This window comes from Mustela nivalis, assembly GCF_964662115.1.
Source record: "Mustela nivalis genome assembly, contig: HAP1_SCAFFOLD_1103, whole genome shotgun sequence".
In the NCBI taxonomy this organism is placed as follows: Eukaryota; Metazoa; Chordata; class Mammalia; order Carnivora; family Mustelidae; genus Mustela; species Mustela nivalis.
Window position 1 is genome coordinate 1,653 of NW_028135561.1, and position 21,095 is coordinate 22,747.

At 37.9% G+C, this 21,095-nt stretch overlaps 1 protein-coding gene and 1 pseudogene across 2 annotated transcripts in view; both read right to left on the reverse strand.

Moving 5' to 3' along the window:
* Positions 1 to 1,884: 1,884 nt before the first annotated feature.
* Positions 1,885 to 21,095, reverse strand: part of LOC309857710 (ankyrin repeat domain-containing protein 26-like) — a 35,402-nt gene continuing 16,191 nt past the window's right edge. The window contains exons 5-11 of the mRNA XM_082750441.1: positions 19,973 to 20,009; positions 14,475 to 14,550; positions 11,910 to 11,967; positions 11,603 to 11,802; positions 6,715 to 6,838; positions 6,355 to 6,413; positions 1,885 to 2,962 (exon numbers count right to left, since the gene is read on the reverse strand). Coding sequence (XP_082606567.1) covers positions 2,732 to 2,962; positions 6,355 to 6,413; positions 6,715 to 6,838; positions 11,603 to 11,802; positions 11,910 to 11,967; positions 14,475 to 14,550; positions 19,973 to 20,009 — 785 coding nt within the window. The 3' untranslated portion in view covers positions 1,885 to 2,731. The remainder of the gene's footprint in view (positions 2,963 to 6,354; positions 6,414 to 6,714; positions 6,839 to 11,602; positions 11,803 to 11,909; positions 11,968 to 14,474; positions 14,551 to 19,972; positions 20,010 to 21,095) is intronic.
* LOC309857708 (RAD51-associated protein 1 pseudogene) lies at positions 18,539 to 19,923 on the reverse strand (annotated as a pseudogene). The gene is made up of 2 exons: positions 19,899 to 19,923; positions 18,539 to 19,632 (listed from the first exon to the last, which is right to left on the reverse strand). The product of its transcript is annotated as an RAD51-associated protein 1 pseudogene (transcript).

The window sequence follows — 21,095 nt, forward strand, 5'->3', positions numbered from 1 at the left end:
AATAGACCTGAGGAGGATGAATATGTGGCTATGATTTACCCCATGTCTAGCACTCCATCTGCTTTCAGTATTCTTTGTGGTGCTGCTGTGATTAAATCTGTTCTAGTGCAAATACCCTGAGGCCATCACAAGTGAATTCTCTGGCGTTTCCTGCTCAACTCCAAAACTTCTCAGCTAACGTGCCTTTCTTTTTCCCTTTTCCCATCACTGTCCCCTTCCTCAAAAATAATTTCTGAAAAAAAGAAAAAAAAAGTAGTTTCTGAGGACACGTGAATCGAGCCTCAGATTGCACATCCGGCTCTTGATTTCAGCTCCCATCATGATCGAAAGGTCCCTGGATACAGTCGCACATCTGCCTCCAGGCTTGGAAGCCAGTCTCCTTGAGGAATCCCTACCCTTCTCATTGCCCCTCCCCTGATCACTCTCTGCCTTTCTCATTCTCTCTCCATAGAATAAATACAGAAATCCTTACAACAGAGTTACTGCTGGAACTATGGTATTGATTTTTCTGCTTTTACACCCCTTTTATTATGGATTACTTCCACCATTTCTCTCCTCCTTATTTAGCACTGATATTTTACATTTATGACAACTCCTTCTACATCCCCTTGCTCCTCTCAAGCTGAAAACATGCTTACAAATAAAAAGAAAATAATGATTTCCTTCATCCTGTGGTGCTTTGAAGTATCCAGGGCCTTTCCAGGTGTCTGTAGGTGGTAGTCTACACCCTTGCGATGCAGCACATGGCCCAAGGACCACTGGCATTCGCATCACCTGACAGGTCAGAATGCAGGATCCCAGACCTGTGGTCATACTGTTCATTATTTTTTGAAAGATTTTATTTATTTCTTTGACAGACAGAGATCTCAAGTAGTCAGAAAGGCAGGCAGAGAGAGAGGTGGAAGCAGGCTCCCTGTGGAGCAGAGAGCCAGATGTGGGGCTCAATCCCAGGATCCTGAGATTATGACCTGAGCCCAAGGCAGAGGATTAAGCCACTGAGCCACACACGCGCCCCTCACCATGTGCATTTTTAATAAGGTCTCCGAGGATTCAGTAAAATTGGAGAAATTCTGGCCCATACTGAGTCACTGCCACATTCTGTTACCTTAACTTCAACTTCTAGAGCAAGCCTCATGTTCGTCACTATCAATTCTTCAAAAGTGGAAATGTATTAAAAGTCATTAACTTTCTAAGCTTCCCTGATCCCCACGAACTGACCCTGCTCTCTTTCTCCTTCCAATTCTCTTACTTTGCACTCAATGATACTACTTAGGAAGTACCACTGTTTTATAAGCCATTAAGTAAAGTAATTCAGGGGGCGCCTGGGTGGAGCAGCGAATTGGTCATCCAGCTGTTGATTTTGGCTCAAGTCATGATGGCACCATCTTGGGATTGAGCCCCGCATCGGGCTCTAGTCTCAGAAGTGAACCTGTTTGAGGCATCTCTCTCCCTCTCCCTTTGCCCGTCCCCCTAATCACTCACTGTCTCTCTCATTCTCTCTCCCTAAAATAAATCTTTAAAACAGAGTTATTTCTGGATCTATGGTCTTGATTGTTCTGCTTTTACACCCATTTTACTAGGGTTTATCTTCACCACTTCTTTCCTCTTTATTCAGCACTAGTATCTCACATCTATTACCTCTCTTTCTGCATCTCCTTGCTCCCCCCTAGCTAAAAACATGCTCACAAATAAAAACAAAATAATGCTTTTCCTTGATCCCATGGTGTCTTGAACTATCCACTGGCCCTTCCAGACTTTTCTGCAGAAACCCCTTGCTACAGAGCACATGACACAGGGACCACAGACACTGGCATCACCTGAGAGGTCAGAATGCAGAATCCCAGACCTTTTGCTCACAATCTGCATTTTTAGCAATGTCTCTGATTACTAAAGTTGGAGAAATTCTAGTCCATACTGTATCTGCTACCACATTCCTTTACCTTAACTTCACCTTCTAGAAGCAAGCCTTATGTGCATCACTATCAATTCTTCGAAACTGGAAATGTCTTAAAAGTCGTAAGCTTTCTAATGGACTTCTTATCATGGCTAAAGTTTCCTTGATTTCCCCCGAACTGACCCTCCTCCCTTCTTCCTTCCAATACTCTTACTTTGCACTCAATGATACTATTTATGAAGTACCACCATTTTTATGCCATTAAGATACACACACTTATTGGTGACTAGAACATCGCTCTGCATCATCAACTAGGGCAGTCCTGAATGTCTTCCCAACCATGAGGAAAGCAGTAAGAGCAGGAAAATTTCGGTATCCTACTCTGACAGGTTTTGGTACTGGAAGCTCACCTGATATTATTCCTGCATTTCAAATAGTCTGCTCCTCATTTAAAAGAATTATTTTGGTGGGGTTATGGACATTGGGGAGAATATGTGCTTTGGCCAATGCTGTGCAGTGTGTAAACCTGGAGATTCACAGACCTGTACCCCTGTAGCTAAGAACATATTATATGTTAATAAAAAATAAAAAAATTTTAAAAAGAAAATAAAAAATAAAGAATTGTTCTACTTTACCACCTTCCACTCTGACAGCTGCTTATTGTCCTTCATTTACTCCCCGTATTCTTGACTTTCTCGTCAGTCACCCTTTTTATCCTTTCCACTTATTTCCTGGCGTTCCTTTGGTCTTAGAGTACCTTGACATGGAACCACTAAGTAAGCTCCTTTGTGGCACCCTCAATTTCATGTGTTACCGACACTGACACCTGATAAGACTTCAACTTATCACCTTTTCAATCTTTCTCTTTATCTCTAATTCAATAGATGATTTTCTTTGGATATTGAAATATGTCAGTGCTCCCATTTTACACCAATATTTTATCAAATGACTTTTTAATAAAATACAAGTCTTACCTTCTACTTGCTCATTTAATGTACTTTCCCCTTTCTGATCTGCATGCCCAGATAAATGATCAAGGTATGTCTCTGGGAGACTCTCAGAATTACTCTGTTAAAATGAACAACAAAAATGAGTTGCATAAAGATTTCCTAATCCTTTTCTAAGAAAATATCTGAACTTCCTACTTTCATAGTAATCAGACTCACAAATAAGAAAAGCATATACTGAAAACCAAAACATTTTAAAAACTCATATATGCTTTCTAAATTAAATATAATGTTTAATCTTCATTTGGCCACTGGCTGTAAACTGAGCATCAAATGCTAGAGTAAATATTTTCTTGGACAGAACACTGACTTATATGTACATTTCCACAGGAACTAACAAAACACCTAACTCTCCTTTGCATTCCCCACCAAATTAAAGGATATTAAAAATATGTATTTAAATAAATTCTTTAGTAAGTATATTTGCTACAAATTTAAGCTGTTCCGAACAGCAGAACCTTTTTCCATGTAAAAATAGGACACCTGACATAAGAAACCTTGGAGTAGATCATGTTGAGTATAAAGAATACAGTGTGGTAACTGCTGCTTCATTTGTATAAACAAAGGCTTGGAAACTTTATTGACAGGATAATGGTTAAATGCAATGCCAAAGTAGGAAGAAAAACTTTTCATGAAATTATGTTTAAATAATAGTAAAAAGTTTTAGATATAGGTATGAAACTCTCCAAAAAGTATAATAAGCTTTCATAAGGGAATAATAAGAACATTTATTTATTAATTACCTAAAAGGTACCAGGCACTTATTTTAGTATACCCATTTTCTTTTCTACAAACAACAATAATACCAATGGTTATGACAATGGGGTGGATCTTCCTGCTTCCTGGTCATTCCAAGACATTAGAGTGAAATGATGAACAGGTGTGATCCACGGTTCTGTCTGTCTAGAATGTCTAGAAGGTCTCCAAGACCTTCACACAACTGGTCCTTCTCATCCTTTACTTGACAGCTCTTGCCACACTCAGAGAGATTGTTTCTGACCAACAAAATTCTGCTTGTATTCTCATCCCCATTCTAACTGCAAACTCCCCCACTGTTCCCTAACCTAACATTCCTATTTTCTTATATGAACCACTAACAGTGACTTACAGTGGGTTGTTATTCTTCATTTTTCTGCATCAACCACTACAGCCTAACCCCTCAACTTGTACAGCCTGGTATATAGCTGGTATTCAATAACAAATATATTTAAGTTCAAAACACCTAAAATAATCTCACTGAGGAGTCACCTATATGGCTCAGTCAGTTAAGCAACTGACTGTTGATTTCAGTTCAGTTCATGATCTCTGGGTTGGGAGATTAAGCCCCATGTTGGGCTCCATCATGTGCACAAAGCCTACTTGGGAATCTTTCTGTTTCTCTTCTTCTGCCCCTCCTCACCCCTCTCACATGCTCTCTCTTTCTTTTTCTCTAAAAGTAACAACAACAAGCTCACTGAGGAGGTCTCAAGTACCAAGTCACTATACTAGGTATCGACCCTAGCACAATGCAAGGGTTAAGGGCATTGATAGCCGTGCAGTCCAAACTTCACATATAACTTTGGATTCCCCCAAAACTTTACTCATCTCCTATTGAACTTCCTACTTCAAAAGCAATTAGACTTAAAAATAGCAAAAGTGTATATTAAAAACCAAAATATTTAAATAGAAGACCTTAGATCTCTAGAGTAGAGATCATTAGATCTGTAGATCTCATCTACTTCTTAATCCTCATTTGAATATTGACTCTGTAAACTAAGCACGGAAGGTCAGAGTAAATTATAACCTAATGCTGACCTTATCAATAACGTAAAGTCAATTAACACATTTTGTATGTCCTATATATTATATACTGTACTCCTACAATATAAACTAAAGAAGAGGTTATGAAGAAAATCATAAGGAAGAGGAAAATACATTAACAGTACTGTACTGTATCAAAAAAATCTGAGTGTAAGTGGACAAACAATTCAAACCCATCTTGTTCAAGGGTCAACTGTATACCTAACACAATGTCACTGAAATTTAACATAGCCCAAATTAGAAATCCACCTGCCCATTCTAACTTTCCCCTTCTTTTCTTAACACTACTGCTATTTATTTTATTGCCCTTCAGAAATCTTCACATTTCAAAAAAGGGTCCTCGATATTTAGTAAATCACTAATACTGCTGTGATCATTTTTGTCTCATGTTTCTATAGTGCCCTTAACAGTTTACAAAGTGTTTCCATACTTGTTCATTACACATACCTGAGAGGTAGGTATTAGAACCATTTTTATGAATGAGGTCTGTGACATTCAAACAGGTTAAACAAGTTTTTCTGGGATACCACAGCTACCAAGTGACAGAATCTGGATGCCACTGTATCTTTTGACTTCAAACACAGTGCTTGCCGTACTGTATAGCACCTACCTGTCCTAAGAGATCAGGCCCTTTTAAGCTCCCTCCATACTCTGTCACCTTAGAAAAGGTCATCGTTACCTTACACTTACGTTTCTGTAAGTAAGGCTGCCACAAAGATACTCAAGGCATACTATTTTAACTATCTGAAATAGTTTTTACCTATTGAAAGCACCACTAAACCAGGGATGCCTAGGCATTTCTGGGATAGAGCCCCAGAAATGGGGAGTGGAGAGCCTGCTTCTCCCTTGCCCTCTGCCCCTCCCCCACTCATGCTCCCTTTCTCTCTCTCTCTCTCAAATAAATAAATAAAATCTTTTAAAAAATAAAAAAACACCACTAAACCAGTGGTAATAATACCACTAATACCATTATATTACTATAATTTTTATTATAATCACAATGCTCCTTGTAAATCTACTTAACAATCCAAATATAATAGTTTCAGGGGCCCCCCATGGTTCAGTTGAGCTCTGTGCTCAGACTGGAGTCTGCTTCAGATTCTCCCTCTCCCTCCCACTCACTAACTCTCTCTCTCAACTACATAGATACACACATATGCATATACATACATACAGATAGATAGATAGACAGACAGATAGATAGATACACTTTCAAGTCCCAGGTATCATCTTTTCAAATTCCAACTTGTGAAAAACTAAAATCTAAACTCTTTCTAGATCTCATTAGGAGTTTTGCACATCCATATACACCACAGAATCATATATCTGGCCATAAGCTGGCCTGGAGTAATTCTTTGGTTATTTAGATAACTTAATTTCAAAACACAAACTAATTCCTAATCATGTCTAAGCCTCCGTTTTCTGCAATACTACTACTACACAGTTTTCATTAGGTTAAGTTTGTAAATTAATAGAACTATATTTGCTGGATTATTATATTTAGCACAGAAATATTTTATCAATTACAGGTAAAAAGTATAAGGAAATAGTTTTTATAGGCAAATGCAGAGATGAGAGTGTAAAGTCTAAGCATCCCTTTTACGTTTGAAAATCACTCCTTGCTTTTATTTTAAAATAATAATAAAACGGTACCTCAGAATCCCAAGGTGATTCTTCATTTTGTTCTGCAAATCCTAATGCTGACAGCATAACTATAAAATACAGTCACAGATACATTAATGAGAACGTGTATTATGAATTTTAAACGTATATACAAGCCTATGCCCCCTTCATGAATACTTCAATAAAATAAAAGTAAAAGCAGTAAAGATTTTCAGAGGGTTGAAGAATTTTCAGGAACCAAAAGCTGGTATACTTAAAAAGTAAGACAGCAAAAAGAAAAAGAAAAATATCTTAATGAAATGGGGGAACATAACTGGATCTACATACTGTGATATTTCTTATACTAGCATTTAGGCCTAGAAAAAAATGTGGAGATGTTCACTAACTTACCATGTCTATCATTTTTACCTGCCCTGTCAGCAGAAGTCAAACAGTCATTAATTGTTTGTGCTTGTGGAACACTTTCAGTGATACCATCGTCCTTTGTTCCAATCCCTGGCCGCTCCTCTCCTTCCTATAAAAACAATACAAAACAAAAGCCCGACTTCAGAAAACATCACATCAATTCACGTGCTCACCCACTCACTCAGAAAGACAAATGCGTCCATCAAGTCATAGGCACTATCCTGGGAGAAGCTGGAAATATAAATAAAAGAGACTGTCATGTATCCTAGTAGGGGTAGAGATGGACAAAAACGAGAACAGAAGAGTATCATTTACTAGTTCTACAGGTGAAGTGAATAAAGCACAGTGAAGGCACAAAGGGGAAAACAGTTGTATATGGGAAGCTCAGGAAATGCTGCAAAGGTAGGGCTGTATCTGGAGAGAGAGACTACACAAAGACAGTGTGAAGGGCATTCTAGAAAAGGTAGAATGAGCAAAAGGATGACGTATGGAATAACACAGTAAGTGACTATAGCTACAGAAGGTGGCAAAACTGGAACACAATTTTTGGGAGTGGGATAGAGAGACAGAATTGGAAAACCAGGACTGAAACAAAAAAGGCAAGTGTGATGCTGGAATATAAACTTTCTCCTTCAGGTAATGGGCATCCACTAAAGAAGCAGAGGAGTTACATCACCACAAATATATTCTAGAAAGGTCACTCTCATAGCAATGTAGAGATGAACATAAAGGAACCCAAGGGGCACTTGGGTGGCTCAGTGGGTTAAAGCCTCTGCCTTTGGCTCAGGGATCATCAGGTCATGATCCCTGATGCGGGTGATCGAACCCCGCATCAGGCTTTCTGCTCAGCGAGGAGCCTGCTTTCTCTTCTTCGCTCTGCCTACTTGTGATCTGTCTGTCAAGTAAATAAATAAAATCTTTGAATTAAAAAAAAGGAACCCAAGCCAGAAGAGGATTTCAAATTATAGGACAGAGAGAGAGGGAATTATATTAAGATATGAAAAATGGGAAGCAGATACAAAATAGTGCATGCAGAGAGTGACTGAATGTGGTGATTTTTTCTTTTTTTGCTTTTTAATATTTTTTAAAGGTTTTATATTTATTTGTCAGAGAGAGAGAGCACAAGCAGGAAGAGAAGCAGGCAGAGAGAGAAGCAGACTCCTCGCTGAGCAAGGAGCCCAATGAGGGACTCAAGCCCAGAGCCCTGAGATCCTGACCTGAGCTGAAGGCAGATGCTTAACTGACTAAGCCACCCAGGTGCCCCTTTTTCTAATTTAAATTCAATTAATTAACATATAATGTATTATTGGATTCAAAGGTAGAGATGTGATGTTTTTTTCTAAAAGATTTAATTTATTTATATTTAGAAGGAGAGGGTGTGCATGCAGGTGGAGGGGCAGAGGAAGAGAAACACAGAGAAACCTCAAGTAGACTCCCTACTCAGTATGGGGGCCGACCAGGGGCTTCATACCAGGACCCTGAGATCATGACCAGAGCAACACCAACAGTCAGATGCTTAACCAAGCAAGCCACCGAAGTGTCCCTGGATGTAGTAATTTCAGGGAAGTTTGGAGTCCAGGATTTTTCCTACTTCAGTGTTTCAGTGGTGCTATCTACTAGGAAGGGGAAAACAAATGACAGAGCAAATTACAGAAAGCCAGGGAAGAAGAAAGCATCAGAAACAATGTCTTCAATCTGGGACATACCAAATTTGAAGCACCCCAGAGCCTTTTTTTTTTAAAGATTTTATTTATTTGTTTGTTGGAGACAGGGAGTACAAGTAGAGGGAGGGGCAGGCAGAGAGAGAAGCAGGCTACCCGCTGAACAAGAAGCCCAATGCAGGACTCAATCCCAGCACCCTGGGATCAAAACTTGAACCAAAGATAGATGCTTAACTAACTGAGCCACCCAGACATCCTGAAGCACCCAGAAGACTTATGAAGAAATTTCTAGACAAATACATTTGGAGTAGGAAAAATGACATTACTCATGATGTTAAAAAGATAAATATCGGGTGCCTGGGTAGCTCAGTGGGTTGAGCCTCTGCCTTCAGCTCAGGTCACGATCCCAGGGTTCTGGGATCGAGCCTCGCATTGGGCTCTCTGCTCAGCAGAGAGCCTGCCTCCACTCTCTCTCTGCCTGCCTCTCTGCCTACTTGTGATCTCTGTCTGTCAAATAAATAAATAAAATTTTATTAAAAAGATTAATAAAGATTTAACTGCAAAACACCAAGATTTTGTAGGAATACTCATTTTTGAAAATTAATCTTAAAAGATTTCTATTATATAAAAGAAATAATAGGATTTTAAAATTCTGAGGCATTTTTAAGTACTACTATGATATATGAGAAAAATATAAAACTCTATTTTAAAATTCACATCATTTTCTTATTCCACTGTGAACAGCATATTTCACCAGTAGGTAATGACCAGAGAAAGAATCTAATATTAAAAAAAATCATGATCGGGGCGCCTGGGTGGTTCAGTGGGTTAAGCCTCTGCCTTTGGCTCAGGTCATGGTCTCAGGGTCCTGGGATAGAGCCCCGCATCGGGCTCTCTGCTCGGCAGGGAGCATGGTTCCCTTCCTCTCTCTCTCTCTGCCTGCTTCTCTGTGATCTCCATCTGTCAAATAAATAAATAAAATCTTTAACAAATAATAATAATTATGATCATCCAAGTTGAAGGTTTTAAAGTCTCCAAATACATGTGTCATTATCAAGCAGGACCCAATATTCACATGAGGAAAGAAGAAAGGGACATAAATAAATTAAAAAAAAAATCACCAGCATTTCTGGATTTCAGATATGAAAGAATTCACATGATAAATTTAACAAATATGGAGCTCCTGGCTGGCTCAGTGGGAAGAGAGTGTGACTCTTGATCTCCATGCTGGGTATAGAGATTACTTAAAATTTTTTAAATTTAAAAAGAACCCCCCAAAACTAATAGCTATGAATACTAACGTTTCCTGATAATATAAAATGTATCCACTGTTGGAGATATTTGAAAAAGTAAAAATCATCTTCCAGAAATAATTCTGTATACTCTGTTAGCAACCTTTGCTTCCTTATGATTCTATAATGACAACTAGTTCATATTAGGAAAAAAACTATAAATTGTTAGTTTATTCATTTGATCTGTGTGCATGTGTCTATTGCAGATACAATTAAAAATAAATCAGAATCAAAAAACAAGATGTTAGGGGCACCTGGGTGGCTTAGTGGGTTAAAGCCTATGCCTTCAACTAAGCTCATGATCCCAGGGTCCTGGGATTGAGCCCCACTTCAGGCTCTCTGCTGAGCAGGGAGCCTGCTTCCCCCCGCTACTCTCTCTGCCTGCCTCTCTGCCTACTTGTGATCTCTGTCTGTCAAATAAATAAATAAAATCTTTAAAAAATTATATTTTTTCTTTAAGAGTGTTGCACCTTAAAATTTATTTCATTTAATGGATAAAGATTAAGAACCTCACTTACATAGTCATAAATTTCAGTTTTGCGTAATGAAAAGACTACGTAAGGTGTTTACTTCTCTCCTCTCTTTATTCTCAAAAAGATCTAAAACTTTCCAAGATTACACCACACAGTACATAAATTAGAAGCCACAAGAAAGAGCACCTGGTTGGCTCAGTTGGTTAAGCATCTGCCCTCAGCTCATGAAGGTCATGATCCCAGGCTCATGGGATCAAGTCCTTCATCAGGCTCCCTACTCAGTAGGGAGTCTGCTTCTCCACTTCCCCTCCCCCTGCTCTTGTACTCTCTCTCACACACACAGAAAAATAAATAAAATCCAAGATGCCCTTCAACGGATGAATGGATAAGGAAGTTGTGGTCCATATACATTATGGAGTATTATGCCTCCATCAGAAAGGATGAATACCCGACTTTTGTAGCAACATGGACAGGACTGGAAGAGATTATGCTGAGTGAAATAAATCAAGCAGAGAGAGTCAATTATCATATGGTTTCACTTATTTGTGGAGCATAACAAATATCATGGAGGACAAGGAGTGTTAGAGAGGAGAAGGGAGTTGGGGTAAATTGGAAGGGGAGGTGAATCATGAGAGACTATGGACTCTGAAAAACAATCTGAGGGATTAAAGTGGCAGGGGGGTGTGGGAGGTTGGGGTACCAGGTGGTGGGTATTATAGAGGGCACGGATTGCATAGAGCACTGGGTTGGTAAAAAAAATAATGAATACTGTTTTTCTGAAAATAAATAAATTGAAAAAATTTTTTAAAAAAGGATAATGGCCAAAATTCAAAATTCATAATAAGTCTGATTAAGGCCTAAAACAGATTTCACTTTGCATTATCTATAAACACAGGTTTTGCTAAATTACATATACAATATCACACTTTATCAACTTAAAAGAATAAAATTTTCTTCCACTTCTTCATAGAAATAAGCTGTAATCATTCAGATGAGTGAGCATTTTTTTTAATTACCTGACTCCGTTTTCTTAATTCGCACTTAAAATAATTTCTACCATATTTTATAATGTAGAGTATCTGCTGTCCCGTAGCCCCACAACTGCTATTGTGTTTTTATAATAATCTCTCTCAACTCTGCAAGCTTTACAGTCATATAGCCCTTCTTAAATGAATTCTTTCCCTTCACCTCCTCCCTCATCTTCATATTCCATCTATAGCTGTTCTTTCCAGTTGCTCTGTAATTCTTTCCTCCCATAATGGCATACCTAAGAACTGTTCACTCCCACCAGACTTTATAAATCTCAATCCAATTACCTCTCTTCCAGTATGACACTGCTTTCTCTTATGATCTTGAGGACTTCCCTTTCTTCCTAAGATTCTTTTCATTAGAAGGATCAAGACGATAAAATATGAACGGGGAAAAAGTTTAAAATGAAACAACTTACCTTTGTAAGACCAAGGCCTAACGATGTGAAAGGAGGTTTTAGAATAGAATCAGGCGATGGCAAAGCAGGAGGAGAAGAGTCACAGATGTCAGCAGATGGTTTGGAAAAAACACCAACTGTATCTTCACATTTGTTTTCAGAATTATCATGCTCAGATAAAGTTTTATCTCCTGGTGATAGAAGGCCAAGTTCTATTTCCACTTAGTAAAAAAACAAAATAAAGAGTATATGAAAATATCTGTAATTTCAAGTTACTAACACAAGAATGGACAAAAATCAGTGCATAACAAGTCTTCAAACAGCTTACATTTCTTGAAAAGCTGAGAAGCATTCATTAATTTTCTTAAGTTTGGTTTTGAGGTGTTCTAGAAAAGAAATTAATAGTATTAAGGATTACAAATAACACATTTGGTAAAATAATTATAATATTCACCATTGTCAAATGAGCACCATTACACAAAGAACATGGGTTTTGGAATCATTCAAATGTAGATTCAAATCTCAGTTCTGCCATTTACTAGCCTACATTTTCTCCTGGGGTTAGGATTATGAGAGATGCGTGTGTTCCAAAATTCATTGTTTATGCACCACACCCAGTGCTCCATGCAATACGTGCCCTCTTTAAAACCCACCACCAAGCTCAACCAACCTCCCATGCCAGCCCCTACAAAACCCTCCAATTGTTTTTCAGAGTCCATAGTCTCTCATGGTTCTTCTCCCCTTCCAATTTCTCTCAACTCCCTTCTCCTCTCCATCTCTCTATGTCCTCCATGTTAGTTCTTATGCTCCACAAGTAAGTGAAACCATATGATAATTGACTCTCTCTGCTTGATTTATTTCATGCAGAATAATCTCCTCTAGTCCCATCCATGTTCATACAAAAGTTGGGTACACATCCTTTCTGATGGAGGCATAATACTCCATCTTGTATATGGACCACATCTTCTTTATCCATTCAACCGTTGAAGGGCATCTTGGTTCTTTCCACAGTTTGGCGACTGTGGCCATTGCTGCTATGAACATTGGGGTACAGATGGCCCTTCTGTTCACTACATCTGTATCTTTGGGGTAAATATCCAGCAGTGCAACTGCAGGGTCATTGGGTAGCACAGTTTTCCAATGTGGCTGCACCAACTTGCATTCCCACCAACACTGTAAGAAGTTTCCCCTTTCTCCACATCTTCTCCAACACTTGTTGTTTACTGTCTTCTTGATTTTGGCCATTCTAACTGGTGGAAGGTGGTATCTCAATGTGTTTTTGCTTTGAATCTCTCTGATGTCTAATGATGATGAACACATGGAACTGGCACAAAAAGAGACACATAGACCAGTGGAACAGAATAGAGTCCATATATGGACCCTCGACTCTATGGTCAAATAATCTTCAACAAAGCAGGAAAAAAAAATACAGGAGAAAAAAGACTCTCTATCTAAAATTCTAAGCTCACAATTAAAGAATAGTAAAAAATAGATTGTAACCTTCTTTCTCATTTATTTCCTCAACATAATTCATTTGCACTTATAAATCCTAAACATGAAGAGGGAATATAAATTTTTAAATTATGTATTTCAAAAATTTTTTATATTTAATTATGACATATTATGCACATTACATTATTTATATAACATTCCATTATACAGAATTCCATCTGTCTGCTCATTAATTCACATTCAAAAAATATTAAAATTAATTCTTCAAGCAAGCTTTTACTCTAGGTGTTCCAGGAGATGCACAATTATGTTTCCTAAAATCCAATAGCTTATAATGATGCAGGAGCTTTTTATTTTATTTTATTTTATTTTAAAGATTTTATTTATTTATTTGTCAGAGAGAGAGAGAGAGGGCGAGAGCGAGCACAGGCAGACAGCGTGGCAGGCAGAGTCAGAGGGAGAAGCAGGCTCCCTGCAGAGCAAGGAGCCCGATGTGGGACTCGATCCCAGGACGCTGGGATCATGACCTGAGCTGAAAGCAGCTGCTTAACCAACTGAGCCACCCAGGCGTCCCATGATGCAGGAGCTTTATCATGAATATTTAAATAAATATAAAGTGACTAAAAGTTTGAATCTTAGAATCTGATACAAAGATTATGAGTAGATATTTTTGAAAAACTGTAATATAAAAGATTTGTGAAATTAGACATTTTACCATATGGGTATGAAAAGCCTCTGCTTCTAGTGTTAATTATTTTTTTAGGCAAAACGTGTATTCTTCACTTAGATAAAGAGTTTTAACTAAACTCTTTATGGAATTATTTTGAAAACACAGTAGAATGTGTTAAGTAGAATTTAAATTTCTAAATTTCCACAATTTCCAATCTTATTTTGGTCTAAATGTAGAACAAGGGAAAGAAATAGCAAAAAAAAAAAAAAAAAAAAAAAAAACCTTTCATAAAACTGTATGCTACCAAAATAAAAAATGTCCAAGAAAAAACAATCTGTAATAAATAACTGGGTCCACTAAAGATTCATTTAGGAATGAGTATTATAAAAGTCATGTTAGAAGAAAAGAGAAAGAGAGATAAAGAGAAAAAGAGAAAGGAAAAGAAAGAAAAGTCATGATAAGATAATTTAAAACTCACAGTAAGAATCCTTATCCTTGACCAAATGTCATATTTCCTCCATCATGGGAAAGCTTTTCCCAATATAATTTTCCTGTCATTATATATTTCCAGCCCATTTTTTCTAACTTTGATATTTAACAGAGTTAAAAAAAATTCAACTTGTCATATTTCTATAAAGTGGTTTGTTCTGACCAACTTTCCACTTCAAACATAAAATGATGATAGGCAGGCCACTGCTAAGTTTTAAGAGAAAATAATACACAAAACTAAATTCAGAGCAGAAAAATTAATTTCACAAGAGAGTATATTACCTTCATATTGAAACTTAAGTCTTCATCATCTGATGTAGGCCATGAAGCATTATCATCACCAGGTTTAACAGAAATACTTTAGAGCAAAAATATACAACAAAAACAAGTTAATGAAAAAGAAAAATCAAGTGAAAGGTCATCTATTTATTTATTGAATAAAGTTTCTTGATGTAATTGAACTTTAGCCTCTGTTTTTGTTATTAAGTTTTTATTTTAATTCCAGTATCACACAGTGCTGTATTAGTTTCATGTATACAATATAATGATTTGGTAATTCCATCACCCAGCGCTCAGCACGACAAGTGCATTCCTTAACCCTTAGCTCCTATTTCACCTGTTTCCCTACCCATCTCCCCTCTGGTAACCATCAACTTGTTCACTATGGTTAAGAGTCAGTTTCTTCGTTGTCTGTCTCTCGCTTTTTGTTGTTTTATTTTTCTTTGCTCATTTCTATTGTTTCTTAAATTCCACATATGAGTAAAATCATATGGTATTTGTCTTTCTCTGACTTAACTCCACTTAGCACAATACTCTCTAGTTCCCTCTATTTCACTGAAATGGCAAAACTTCATTCTTTTCTATGGCTGAATATTCCATTGTATATATATGTGCCACTTCTTTATCCATTCATCTCTCAATGGACACTCGGGCTGACTATTATAACTAATGCTGTAGTAACCATAGGGGTACATGTATCCATTCAAATTGGTATTTTCCTATTTTGGGGCATAAATACCCAATAGTGTGATTACTGGATTGTAGGGTAGTTCAGTTTTTACCTTTTGGAGGAAACGCCATACTGTTTCCACAGTGGCTGCATTAGTTTGCATTCGCACCGATAATCCAAGGGGATACCTTTTTCTCCACATACATGCCAACATTGTTATTTATGTTTTTTATTTTAGCCATTCTGACAGGTAGGCAGTGCTATCTCGTTGTAGTTTTGATTTCCATTTCCCTGATGCTGAGTGATGCTGAGAATCTTCTTAGGTGCCTGTTGGTCATTGTGTGTTTTCTTTGGAAAAATGTCTGTTCATGTCTTCTGATAATTTTTAAATTGGGTTGTGTTTTTGGTGCTGAGTTCTATCAGTTCTTTTTATTTGTATACTAACCCTTTATTGGCTATGTCATTGGCAAATATCTGCTCCTATTCCATAGGTTGCCTTTTCATTGTGTGGACTGATCCCTTCACTGTGTAAAAGCTTTTGATTTTGATGTAGTCCCCACAGTTTGCTTTGCTTTTACTGCTCCTGAGGCAAGAGCAGTAAAAGCAAAAATAAACAGAAACAGACCCAGAAATACAGAGAATTCTGTATCACCAGAAGAGAATGGGGTGGGAAGATGGACAAAATGGGTAAAGGGGAATGGAAGGTTCAGGATTCCAGTTACAGTAAGTCACAGGGATACAAGTACAGCATAGCCCTACAACAAGTGCAGGGCTCAGTGGTACCCTCCAAACTTTTAAATCTTTAGCCTATGAAAGCAGATTCCCAAAACAAGCACAGCATCAAATGATCAAGAGTAGAAGCCATTTCCTGCTAAACTGAAAGTCATCCTTGTAATCATCGCAATGTAGACATGTTACCAACTACCCAAATGAAGCTCTGTTACTGATTTGACAGCCAGTCTTAGCCCACCAAACTGTACAAGTACATGGGAAGGACATCAGAGTATTAGAAAAAGAGGTGGAGTGAGGAGACCCCTACCTTGGGCCATATATCTGTGTGGTTCAGAATCTCCATTCCCCCATTACTCGAGAGGATCTAATCCAAGATTGGGCTGGAAGTAGTAGTAGTACAGCATTCCTATATGCTGTAAAAAGCCTTCCCTGTGGCTCAAATGATTTTAATACCTCTCAACAGAAAACCTGAAGTATGCTAGTTCATTCAATTCAACCAACCAACAAAAAAACTGCTCATGACTCTCTTGAACCCTCTATTTTAATGTGCTTTTCTAAACTCCCAATATCCCATATCCTTCATTCCTTTCTGTGTGTGTGTGTCCCTCATTTCTGTAAGCCATCTTGATCTAACTTATAAGCCCAAATATTCTGACATCTTTTCTAAAACTCTTATTCCCATCCAACCCAGTGTCGTTATTCTTGAAACTCGACCTCTCCTGCCAATTCCTTCCTTACGCACCTTCACTGTGTTCACTAGACCCACTCCCCATCTTTCTATTATTAAAACATTCACCTATTAAGATGAGGAAAAAAGGAAAAAACCTGAATGTAAATATCATTTCTGTCACTTATCATATCCAAGTAAGTCACTTTAGTCTCTTCTGCATTTCAAATTCTCCATTTAAATAATCACTTGGTGAGGATGTTAAACACAGGTTGTAGAACCAGAGGGTATTTTGATTAATTCATCTCTAAGATGCCCTAAAATCATGAAATTCTATGTGCTTTTGATTTTGTCTACAGAAAAACAGAGAATACTTAGCTGGCAGAAAGGGAAAAAATTAATGGAATAAAAGAAACACCAAGAAAAGCAGAGAAGAAAGAAAAAAGAAAAATACAAGAAAAGATTATAGAAAAGTCAAGAGAGAAAAGGAAAAAAATCTACAAAAAAAGAAAAGGCTTCAAGGAACTGGTCAAGGGACTAGTCTAAAGGGAAAACTAGACGGGGAAGTCAGTAAACAGGAATCATTTAGAAATATCCTCTAAATAGATGATAAAATTAATTAACGTATCATGGCCTACACCTAGATTACATATCCATCACTTCTGGAAAAAGCATTCATCTCAAGGAGAGCAGACATCTCTTTATCTAAGAACTTGCCTGATTAGGTCATGCTTATGTAAAAGCTATGTACTATGGCCATAGGTAATGAGAGCCATTCTAAAATCTTGGACAGTAAAAACAAGAGACTAGTTGCCACTGCACTAATTACCCCTAGTTATCACTAGTTGTCAAATATAATAGAACAAATGCTTGGACTAACCTGGTTTCTTAGGAAAACTCTAAATCAGCAAACACATAACTAAATCTGACTTTCTGAGCTGATCTGACTGGGATCTGTTCCTTAACCTCAGTGCTGCTGAGGGACAAAAGAATTGATGTGGGAGTCATGCAGGCTGACAGTCAATTCGTGGGTCTACTACTCTTTTTTTTTTTTAACATTAAATGATTTGTTTATATTATGATACTTCTTTTTTGTTTGTTTGCTTTTTTATTTTTTTACTTTTTTAATTTTTTTTAATTTTTTATTTTTTATAAACATATATTTTTATCCCCAGGGGTACAGGTCTGTGAATCACCAGGTTTACACACTTCACAGCACTCACCAAAGCACATACCCTCCCCAATGTCCATAATCCTACCCCCTTCTCACAACCCCCCCCCCCCAGCAACCCTCAGTTTGTTTTGTGAGATTAAGAGTCACTTATGGTTTGTCTCCCTCCCAATCCCATCTTGTTTCATTGATTCTTCTCCTACCCACTTAAGCCCCCATGTTGCATCACCACTTCCTCATATCAGCGAGATCATATGATAGTTGTCTTTCTCTGCTTGACTTATTTCGCTAAGCATGATACGCTCTAGTTCCATCCATGTTGTCGCAAATGGCAAGATTTCATTTCTTTTGATGGCTGCATAGTATTCCATTGTGTATATATACCACTTCTTCTTGATCCATTCATCTGTTGATGGACATCTAGGTTCTTTCCATAGTTTGGCTATTGTGGACATTGCTGCTATAAACATTCGGGTGAACGTGCCCCTTTGGATCACTACGTTTGTATCTTTAGGGTAAATACCCAATAGTGCAATTGCTGGGTCATAGGGCAGTTCTATTTTCAACATTTTGAGGAACCTCCATGCTGTTTTCCAGAGTGGCTGCACCAGCTTGCATTCCCACCAACAGTGTAGGAGTGTTCCCCTTTCTCCGCATCCTCGCCAGCATCTATCATTTCCTGACTTGTTTATTTTAGCCATTCTGACTGGTGTGAGGTGATATCGCATTGTGGTTTTGATTTGTATTTCCCTGATGCCGAGTGATATGGAGCACTTTTTCATGTGTCTGTTGGCCATCTGGATGTCTTCTTTGCAGAAATGTTATGATACTTCTTCAACAGAAACACAATTCAAATATAAACACACTTGTAAAACTCTTATTCTCTTAATCAAACCTTTGTTGACTACCACACTTAGCTACTAGCAGCATTTGGATGCAAAGGTTTCACTTGTTTTAATCTAGACAAGCCAAAGCAGAGACTCTGATTTGGAGACTTAACAGACACCCCTGCCAGTGGGCTCCTGCTGCTGTTGCTGCTGCTGTTGCTACTTCCAGACAGCGCTGGTGGCATCTACTTAGGTTTTCTGCTTCCAGCTGAAGGTTTGCATATTTGTAATGGTTTCCGAGTGGCCTCTTCACTGATAAAGCCTTTTTTGGTGAAGGCTGAGATTCTGATTTCAGGGCAACTGGAGCACAGTCTCTTGAAGTCACTTCCAAAGTGACTTTGGATCATGTTTGGATTGAGGTTTCTTCTCCTTTTTTTCAAGTGGGGATTTTACTTTCACTTCTTTCTTTTTAATTTCTTCCACTTTATTTTCTCCCACAGTGAAGTTTGCATCATCATCTTCACTCTCCCTAAAATCAGACTCATCCTCAGACTCTCCACCAGGGGGTTGGTTCAGAGTCGTCAGCACTACCGCCATGACTGCCTTCCTAAAGACTCTTCCTCTGCTGTACCACAGCTTTTGATGCTGCTTTTCTTTTCCCTTGAGCACCGCACACATCATCTCCCTCGGTAAGCTTATCTCAATCTAAATCATCACTGGCTACACTGCAATCGGAGAGATGGGGAGCCTTAGTCATTATCCCAATTTCGCTGCTGCCACATTTTTTGGTGCTTGTATCTCGAGCCTCTCCCACATCAATGGTGACCCCTGGAAGTTCCTTCACTGATAAAGCTAGCGCCACTTCTAAGTCTCGCTGGTAAAGTTCGTCACGTAAAGCCATCCTTTTTTAGGTGTTTTCTCTTGTAGTGGGATATCTTCTTTCTGGACATTCTTCAGTTTAGGTTTTCTTGTTTCTAGTATTAACTCTTTTGGTATTGTTCTGGGCTTCTAATTCAAAGGTGTGGTTGCAGAAACAAAGTCATCATCACATTTGAAAATTTGAAGAATTTTCAAACTGAGTAACTGACTAGTTTCTTAGGCCTCATGGGGGGGCACCATGGCCCCCTCCAAGACCAAAAATTCACAGTGTTCAAGCTCTTGTTAGCAGCAGTGGCGGTTTCTGGGTCTGCTACTCTTTAACTATAGAATCATAGGTCAATTAATCAATGTTCCTGAACCACAGCTGACTAAATAATAAAAAAATAGGCTGTAACAGCACATTTACTTTGTGATGCTATTGTAATGACTATATAATAATAAATGTCAAGCACATAATATAGTGCCTAACACACAGTAGGACTCTCAACAAATGCTTTTCTCTGCATTCCCTTGTTAACACAGAATTTGTTAAAAAAAAATCCACAAAAATCCTACCTGCTTAAAGAGTCTTCTTCAGAAGTCTTATTCGCCACTAAAGAAAAAAGCAAAGTACATTTTAAATCAACAACAGAAAAATACAGAATATTCAAATTGCGAGACTGATGTTGTATTAAAAAGTATTCTTCGGGACCAAACCTGGCAACCACACTGGAGTGAATATTAATTATACTATTGGTAGGCAGTAAACTCGCTAAAAAATGTTACTTTCTCCTCTACATTTACCAAATGGAAGAAAAGAATGGTATTTATTGGAATTTGATACCTACAAGTGGATGTTTATAATGACCACAATTTTAACCAAACCCTTGAGACTAACAGAAAATGGTGTCATTAGCAGAATCATCCTCATAGACTGACAAAGTCAGGATTCTTCTGGATTCTTCAGGACTTTCACTATGAGGTACAGTTAAAAGAGACTATAATTATTTTGCTGTAACACAACAGAACTTCTCCAGATCTCCAGCAGGGGCTGTTAAGTTTAGGGTGAAACACCTCATCACAAAGTTTGGTCTACAGACACTCTACTTTGCAGCATGGCAAAACATAGCAAACAGACTCTCTCTGGCCTTATTTCCAATTGCAAGGTAAGTATGAAAGCTTTTAGTGATTATAGTGATTCTGGTTCTATAAAGTATAACCTCTTGAGTCGACCTACTTTCATTGCTGGAGAGTCTATCTGGATCCAACTCTTAGACCAGAATGGTACCAAAGATTAGTGCTAGGTAGCAGGATATGATGTCATTGTTCTCAACCTTCCCCACTATGTGACAAACATCTGTAGAAATCACACTTTTTCAGTCTGTAAGGCATATGTCATCAGATCCTACACTGATGAACATAACAAAGGACAAAGATTATCTTGAATCACTATATTCAATTACCTCGGAATTTTAATTTTTTAAACATTCGAGAAGATATCCACTGTATGATTGCAACTATATGACATTCTGGTAAAAGTAAAACTTTTTAAGTTAGGAGACAAGGGTTGTGACAAGGGGAACAGGCACAGCACAGAGAACTTTTAAGGCAGTGAAACTATTCTATGTGATACCACATGGTAGATACATGTCATCACACATTTGTTAAAACCCATAGAATGTACAACACCAAGAATGAA